The sequence below is a fragment of the Arachis ipaensis genome, chromosome B10 (genome assembly GCF_059453495.1).
Source record: "Arachis ipaensis isolate K30076 ecotype BB chromosome B10, ASM5945349v1, whole genome shotgun sequence".
NCBI classification, from domain to species: domain Eukaryota; kingdom Viridiplantae; phylum Streptophyta; class Magnoliopsida; order Fabales; family Fabaceae; genus Arachis; species Arachis ipaensis.
Window position 1 is genome coordinate 48,963,315 of NC_142435.1, and position 9,554 is coordinate 48,972,868.

At 34.0% G+C, this 9,554-nt stretch overlaps 1 protein-coding gene and 1 pseudogene across 1 annotated transcript; both read right to left on the reverse strand.

Moving 5' to 3' along the window:
• Nucleotides 1-648: 648 nt before the first annotated feature.
• Nucleotides 649-4,396, reverse strand: LOC107620596 (uncharacterized). Its single transcript, XM_088485997.1, has 7 exons — nt 3,922-4,396; nt 3,192-3,433; nt 2,887-3,099; nt 2,599-2,691; nt 1,988-2,089; nt 1,534-1,884; nt 649-729 (listed from the first exon to the last, which is right to left on the reverse strand). The coding sequence occupies exons 1-7, from the start codon at nt 4,394-4,396 to the stop codon at nt 649-651; spliced, it is 1,557 nt and encodes a 518-aa protein (XP_088342123.1).
• Nucleotides 4,397-4,596: 200 nt separating this feature from the next.
• On the reverse strand, nt 4,597-8,471 carry LOC148579972 (uncharacterized; annotated as a pseudogene).
• Nucleotides 8,472-9,554: the final 1,083 nt, after the last annotated feature.

Genomic DNA, 9,554 nt, shown 5'->3' on the forward strand with positions numbered 1-9,554 from the left:
GGCGGTTTTTGGGCGGTTAAAATGGCGGTTTTTAACCGCCATTTTAACCAAATAAAACGGCGGTTTTGTGGTTGTTTAAAATGGCGGTTTGTAACCGCCGTTTTTACCTGAATTTAATGGCATATTCTCGTTTAAAATGGCAGTTTATAACCGCCGTTTTTACCTGGGTTTAATGGCATCTTCTCGTTTAAAATGGCGTTTCTAACCGCCGTTTTTACCTGGGTTTAATGGCATCCTTCTCATTAAAAATGACATTTATAACCGCCGTTTTTACCAGTATTTAATGGCATCATTTTTGTTTAAAATTGCATTTTTTAACTGCCATTTTTACCAGGATATAATGGCACCATTTTTGTTTAAAATGGCATTTTTAGCCGTCGTTTTTACCTAATTGCAATTTTATACTTTTTAAAATGAGATTGAAACTATGTATTTAAAGTGACATTTTTAGAACTCAAATTTTAAAATCTCAATAACTAAAAAGCATAACCTTGAATCAAACATCATAACAAGATTTTTAATTCATACACAGTCTCCGAAAATAAAAAATCATAATCCAAAAACAAAGTATCTAAGATAACATTTTTCAATAATTTGTCTTAACATATATCTATAATACTTAATACATGAAATCTTTATCATATAAGATCATGCTTCTTTGTTGCTCGCTCCAGAAGACCTACTTCCTAACTCTCTTGGTGATGGAATCTCACTCTCTTGATCTAATCCCTACAACAAAAATATAATTATGAGCACAATAAAAAAGGATATAAAACTGAATCTGAAACTATTAATATAAAATTATTCAATCAAAAATGAAAAGATCAAAGATCACATAAAATTGAATCTGAAACTATTAATATATAATCCAACAAAGCAACTTCTGCAAGAGAGGATTCTCTAATGCACAAGTACTTGGAGGTCACATGAACCTTCATAGGAAGGACAAAGCAAAGATCAAAGAACAGCAACAATTTTCTTCTTCTTCAAATCAAACTACTCATCATCAACAATTTTTATTGGAGGGGAATCTTGGTAGTAACAATGATAATAATAATAAAGAGCTTTTGAATGTGCCTCATCAACCACTTATGGACGATGAAACCAATAATAATAATATTGTGATGATGAGGCAGTTACCACTCTTTTCAGAATCATCATCATCACCTCCTCCTCATCATCATCTTCAATAGCAAGAGGATCAAATTTCTGGTCAACAAGGTCTCTCATCATCTTCAGAATTAGACCTTGAACTAAGATTAGGGCTTGAGCCTCCACAAGGATCTAATTCATCATTAGCTAGCTACTACTTCAATCTAATTTTGGTTATTATAATATTAACTTAGCTTCTTTAAAATGTTTCTTAGCATTCTTGCTTGCACCTTTTCATAGGAATCAATTGTTGGTGGGCTTTTAATTAACAAAGTTAAAGCTAGCTTCAAAAGTCAAATTTTAAAATTGACCCAGATTCTCTTAAGAGTCCAAATATAACACATGGAATAAGGTATTAAGAACATAAATTGTATTTTGTACCTGTGAAATTTGTTGAGTAGGGAACATTCTAGCCAATTCCACTGGAATTTTTCCTCCTTCCTTAGAAGCAATATAGGATACTAGTGCTTGCAATTGCACTTTAACAGTATCCAACTCTTCTTGCACATTTGGACCACAAGTAGTTGATGTGCCAGCATCATTTGAAGAACCTAAATTCATTTGACTAATTCTTGTAGTGTTGTTCTTGAAAGCAACTGTTGGAACAGCTCCCATGCCTAAACCTCGAACACGACCAGGGTGCTCTTTCCCAAGAACTACTCCAAGAGCATCAAGAGGAGAATTAACGGTTGATTCCACCGCTTGTTGACTACTATATGCTTCAATCTTCTCCTACATATATAAAAAGAAAGGGAAAGAATCAAACATAATATTATCTTATAAAAAAGAAAGAAAAATAAATACAAACAAGTTACTTATTTCACTTTAGTCTTACCGCTATTTCTTTAGCCTTTTCATTAACATAACTTCCATCTATTTTCTTGTGAGTGATATCCCACATTTGAACCCTACTAACTTCTTTTCCCGTCTCTTCCGTCTAAATTCAAGAAAAGTAGAAAGACTCAATCAAGAAATATATCATCCAAGAAAAGATATGCATAAAATTAAGTAACTAACAGCAACAATATGTTCTATTTGAGAAGCAGAAAAGGAATTTAGAGAAGCAGAAAAGGAAGCTAGGAAAAATTATTTTATATTTTTGATTCATGTACTATATAGGGAAAAATCTTCTATAATCCCTTTCTCAAGAATGGATTCAGTTGGTTTGAAAGCCCTGTTTTTCAGTGAAGGTTTTAAGCCATTAAGTTAACCCAAGTGGCAAGCAAGATTAAATGTTTATTATTACTTTCTTTTTCTAAATGCTGCCAGCTTCTATTCTTTTGGATGCACTATTGTCAAGGTTGAACGAAAATGTGCATGAATGAATGCAGAATGCCTACTAGATACTACCTAACTAACAAATAATTATTCAGCACCGAAAAAATAGAAGCACAAATACATCAACAAATATATATATATATATAATTATTTTATGTTTTTGATTACCGATTCAGCCCTTCTTCTTGCAATTGATTTAGCACCTGAAGTATGAGGAATTATTTGTTTTTGCCGAATTTCTTGATTCCTCTTACAAAGATTCTGCAAGATTAGTTTGGACAAAATTAAATAGAGTTAAACATGCATTCACAACATTCCATATAATACTTAATTTCCTATCAGCCAACTTAAACCATTGAATAAGTTCAGCTTCAAAATAATTAACTCTCAGTGAATCCAACAGTCTTAATTACTCACTAACAGTGATAGAACTCACTAACAATCTTAATTACTTACCTGAGTTTCAGGCTTCAAATGATATTCTACGAATAAAGCCCATTGATCAAGAGCAATATCTTCTGGTGTATTATTTATGATCTCGGTTTTACTCAACCTCGGATCATAAAACTCATTCCAAAGCTTTATCCTATGTTCCCTCCATTTTTTGCCAAGCGATTGGAGCAGAAATCGTTTGGCCAAGCTATCACACACTTTGAAGCAAAATCGAGCCTTTAATATGGAACAAAGAATATATATTAACTAACAAATATAACTAAATAATGACAAAGAAATAAGCTTTAGAGTTTAAGTAATCTTCTTACTTGGAAAAAAATATTCCATTGATTTTCAAAAAAGCTCTCTGGAATGTCTGACCACTTATCAAAACTGATTGGAAATGCTACACAATCAGTGGCCAATTGCCCACAAACTCCTGCAAGGAGTCCGGCTGCTTCTCCTATTGCTGCATGTTGTCTATCAAAATTGACAACTATGCGCAAACCTTCTGGCAAATTATGCACATCCTTCACTAATAAATGAAGGCGTGTACTATTTTCATATTCATCTAAAATAGATAAATAAATATAAATAAATGAGTAATTGAGCAACTAAAGAATAAAACATATGATGATAGATATATATTATAAAAGATTATTCTTGTGTAGGGTATAATGTAACAGCTACATATATAATACTATATATTATACATCAGAATTCCGAATCAAGGTGAAAATAGGCTAATATTAGTAATATCCACTGCAAGATAAATATCATTATTTAAACAAGAAAATAATGTACTATATATACTCGTAACATAATTTTAGTAAAGGATACATTAGAGTAATTACAATCATGTATTCATATTTTTCCTATGAGCTACCGTAACACAAGGATAAATTGTTCCCCCTATTAACCTACTAAGTGATTTAATTTGGGGAAAAATCTGAACAAGGACATGTAAATTGGAAGATAGTGAAATTTGGAAAGGAAGAGGAGTGAAAGAAATGGTGTGATAGGTGGCTGGAGAATATTACAGTTGAGAATATTACATACCTATGGCATCAACAGTCCAGTAATGCCTAGATTCACGCCCACGTTTACGTTTAGGTTCGGATGGATGCTCAGATATAGTTGGAGCAACTGATGATGGCTCAGAAGAATTTGAAGCTGCCGACTTGTCTCGGGAGGAACTTGCAACTGCTGTCGACTTCTCTCGGGAGAAATTTGAAGCTGCTGACTTGTCCCGGGAGGAATTTGAAGCTGCTGACTTGTCCCGGGAGGAATTTGCAGCTGCTGCTGACTTGTTCCGGGAGGAATTTGCAGCTTCTGCCGACTTGTTTCGGGAGGAATTTGTAGCTGCTGCCGACTTGTCTCGGGAGGAATTTGCAGCTGCTACGGACTTGACTTGTGATGCATTTGAAGCTGCCGACTTGTCTCGGGATGAATTTGCAGCTGCTATTGACTTGTCTTGTGAAGAATTTGCAGCTGCTGCTTTAAGTAGATTCTTGTACTTCTTTTGCTTTGGCATATCTATATAATAGATCAAATAAATAATTAATAAATATAGAATAAAATGTGCATCAAGGTTTAATAGTTCCATTAAATCAATTAATGAATCTAAACAACATATTTATGTAAAATTTACAAACAAAAGTTAAATTGAAAAAGAAGAAATGTAGACAAAAATTATTTTTCTATAATAAACCACTTATTAATAAAACTCACCTATTATTCTGACATGTGTTCGTCTTCTCCAATGTCATTATCTAGTAGTTCATCATCTACCTCTTCTCTTAACAATGATAGATTATCACCATTTTCAAATAAAGAATCTAAGTTTTGCTCTAACCATGGCTCATTCTCGCATGCTTCATCATCTTCATTTCCGCCCATATCATATGAATCTCTTGGCTTCAAATGCACGACAATACTCCAATCTTTATTCACTTCATCATTGACAAAATACACCATTCGAGCTTGTGAGGCTTCAATATATGGATCATCCTCCTCTCGGTCACCACTGTGTATTACTCGTGAAAAATTAACAGAAGTAAAACCCCAATTATCCTTTCTACAGCCCCGTTCTCTAGTGGTGTCAGCCCATTTACATTTGAATAAAGTAACCCGAAATCGGCCATTGTAGTTTAGTTCTATAATATCTTCTAGTTTGCCATAATATGACAAATCAGCATTCCTAACATCAGCATCACTAGCGCTAGCAACACAAGGAGTTGAAGACATTAAAAAAACTCCACTATTCTGGGTCTTTAACCCTTTGTCTCGATTGGTAGTTCGAAAGGAGAACCCATTAATACTAAATGTAGAAAACCTCTTGGCATATCGTGATGGACCCCTTGCTAAGTATCTCAAATCCTCATGCACAGTATTCATAATATCTGGGTTCATAAGCTATTATGATAGAGATATTAGTTATTATATCCACAAATACTAGCTCAATATTAGCAAAAAATTATCACTTCTCTATTTACCTACGCAGGAAACCAAGTAACAAAATCTTTATTGACTTTTTTTTCTATCTCTACATTTGAAGGCCTTCTACCCTTAGATCGTCTTCGTACAAAATCTTTGAAGTCACTGTCAGATATGAAAGTTTAACTCTAACTAAGCAACTATTTTCAAGTAAATAAAAAACATGTACGGAAATCCTTAAGCACTTACTCAATGAACGGTTTGACATATGGACAATTTAAAACCACATATCGATGTGCTTGTTTTTTTTCCATAGGTGACAACTCAAATACTGTGAAAGCTCCCTTTGAGTTCCCCATTTGTGGAAAAAGAGAATCCACATGTGTACTGCAATTATCATCCGGACGATCATCAACACGTGGTGGCCTATTAAATCTTGTCTCAATCCCTTCTAAGTATCGAGAGCAAAATGTAAGAGCTTCTTCAGCCACGTATCCCTCAGCTATAGAACCTTCTGATTTAGCTTTGTTTCGTACATAGGACTTCAAATGACCTAAATACCTAGTTTGTATAATTAAGTGACAGGTTAAATACCTAAGCAAGATATAACTAAGTGATAAGTTAAATGAATAATGATTGAAAAGTGATATTTACCTCTCAATAGGATACATCCACCTATAGTGTACTGGTCCTCCGAGTTTTGCTTCATCAACTAGATGACAGGTTAAATGAACCATGATTGTAAAGAAAGAAGGAGGGAACAACATTTCTAAATGACAAAGGGTAAGGATTATTCGAGGTTGGAGCTTCTCAAGTTCTGTAAGACTTAAGCTTTTAGAGCACAACTGTTGAAAGAATGAAGACAACTCTATTAGCACTGCAGTAACTTTATCTGGTAGCACATTACGTATGGCAATGGGTAATAGTTGCTGCATAAGAACGTGGCAATCATGGCTCTTCAATCCAGAAAGCTTTCTTTGCTTCAGGTCAACACACCGTGAAATATTACTCGAGAGACCATCTGGTACTCTAATATTCTTTATAGTACGCAAGAATATATCTTTCATGGAATTTGACATTGTGAACAAAGATGGATGATATCTCCCATTTTCATCTGGCCATAAATCTTTCCTTATACCCATTTCTTTAAGATCCTTACGAGCTTTGAGATTATCCTTTGACCTTCCAGTCTCATTGAGCAAAGTGTATAACACATTGTCGCAAACATTCTTTTCAATGTGCATAACATCTAGATTATGGCGCAATAAGTTAGACTCCCAATAAGGAAGATCAAAAAATATGCTTTTCTTCCTCCACATCCCCGATTCATCATCTTCTTCAACAACTTTTCGTCGAATCCTCTTACCTTTACTTTCTTGTAGTTCCTTCCCAAATGAAACATTGATTCCTTCAAGTTGTTCTAATATTTCTGACCCTGTTAGTACTGCTGGGGGATCCCTCAACTCAACTTTTCCATTAAATTTTGCACGACTTAGCCTAAACTTATGACCCCTTTCTAAGAAACGGCGATGCCCCAAAAAACACCATTTTCCACCATGCTTTAATCTATATGAATCAGTGTTGAAGTTACATGTAGGACAAGCATATTTACTGTGTACATTCCACCCAGATAAGTTACTAAGGCCTGGAAAATCACTAATTGTCCACATTAATGCTGCTCGCAATGTAAACATTTCATTCTTGAACCTATCTAATGTTTGAACACCATCATACCACAACTCTTTTAACTCTTTAATAAGAGGTTGTAAGTATACATCTATGTTGTTCCCCGGCATTTTCTCTCCAGGAATAATCATTGACAAGATAAGTGATGTTGGCTTCATGCACTCCCATGGAGGCCGATTGTATGGAATAAGCACCACTGGCCAAACGCTATAGTTTGTACGCATAGCTCCAAAAGGGTTGAATCCATCAGCTACAAGACCAAGACGTACATTTCGAGGATCCTCGGCAAACCTATCATGAAGTAAATCAAATGTCTTCCAAGCTTCAGAATCCCGCGGATGCCTCATCTTCGAATCTTTCTTTTCTGCCGAAGCATGCCATTGCATTGATTGAGCAGTCTTAGAACACATGAATAATCGTTGAAGTCTCGGTTTTAGTGGAAAGTATCGCAAGATCTTTGCTGGTTTCTTCTTTTTAGAATCGCTCCATTTAGATGTCTTGCATCTTTTGCATTCTTGCAAATCTTCATCCTCCCCCCAATATAACATGCAGTCATTAGGGCAAGCAGGTATCTTGGTATAATTAAGCCCTAGTTTATTTATGGTTTTCTTGGCCTCATAGAATGTATTTGAAATCTTTGCATTTCCAAAAGCATCTTTTAATAACTTGAGGATTTCGGTCATGGCTTTGTTGCTTATTCTATATAAGCACTTTATGTGATACAGACTAATTAAGAAAGACAGTTTTAAATACTTTGTGCACCCTTCATACAATTGTTCATTGCCATCTTCTAACAACTTGTAAAATTCTACATTTTCTCCATTGTGCTCTTCATTTGCTGCATTGTCTCCATCTCCATCTTCTATGTTGTCTTCATCTCCATCTCCATCTTCATTCAAGTCAGGTCCAGCAGCTCCAAACGCGTCATTGAGCATTGTTACCATTGGATGCTGAGATGTCGAATCATCTTGTACAATATGACTAGTTTGATGAACTTGTGACCCAACTCCAACTACTTCTTCACCATGCCAATACCAAACTTTGTAGTTTTCTGGAAATGGCTTGACTATTAAATGTTCAAAAACTTTCTCCCTTGTTTGCCACTTGCCAAAACCACACACCGGACAAGGGCATTTAATCTGACGACCCACGAGAGATCGATGCTCAAAAGCAAAATCCAAAAACTTGTTTAAACCATCTTTATACTCATGCGTGGTTCGTGATTTTCCAATCCATGACTTATCGATTGACATGACTAAGAGGGACTACAAATAGGGATTTTAAAAAATCTATTCAATAAAATTCTATATATATTCTAAAGGCGAGAAATTTATTCTTTTATATGCAAATTAGATATTAAAAACTTACTTAAATAGTATTTAAAAAAAATATAAGAAAATTATAATTACCTCTTTCAAATGATAATTTCCCTTCTTTTTTCTTTCCCAGCAAATATTAAAACTTGAAGCTTTCAAAGTAAAGTAGCTAGCAGCAAAAGTTGAAGAAGATCTAAAACCTGTTTCAAATAATCAGCATGCATGTGGTAAACTAGAATGACATATTGATATATTATCTTTATATATATATATATATAACCAAAATTTTCAACTCAAAATAATAAAAAATGTATAAACTCAAAATAGTGTGCAGCCTACAATAGAAATGGAAAAACTACTTGCAGGTCTGACATCTATGAGGTAAATAAGAAATTTTAGAAGTGCAGATGAAAGTTGCAAAGGACTAAACAAGTTAAATGCAATTTTTTTCTTTTTTCTTGAAGATTTATATATTCCTAATACTTTCCTATAATCCTGGGTGGAATGGTAAAATTTTTGCTAGATCACAAGTTCAAATATCAAAACAGCCTCTCTACTTATAGAAGAAAGTCTATAGTCAATTTATTGTAAAAAAGTAGTACAAAATTCTGTGGTCACTGTAGTTTCGGTAATGCACAAAACACTGTGTCAATTGTTTCATAATTACATGTCATTCTAACTCATATACAGCAGATCCATACCTATGCACAACAACTTCCTAGTAATCAAATCACAAGGCTTTTCTCTTTCCAACCTGTATAAGCAAACACAATCTCTTGGTCAATAATCAAACAACTATAATTCAGTAAGTCTTCACAAATTGCTTCAATTGCTTTGCATCAATTCCTTGAGGTTTATGTATGTCAGCGCATGCCACTTTAATCTCTTAATTCTTTTCTTTTAGATACATATATCTTTTACTATATGAGGTAATTGTATTTGAATTGAAAATATATTCATTTTCTAATAATTCTTATTAATTTATAAGATTCGAATCCAGAATTGTGTGACGGTATTTGTTAATTACACAAAAATAGCGATGATGACAATGCGATAATTTAATTGGCAACCAAGTAAAATCGTAAATGCAAGCTCATTGGTGAAAAAGATGCAATGGTAGTATGATCAAATTCTAGGAAGGAATTAAAAAAAGAAAAAAGAAAGAAAAAGGCATTAACATTAAAGAAAGAGTCTAATTAGCTTTCCATTGGAATGTAAAACTACACTGCCTAAGCACATGCTTCCCACTGATTT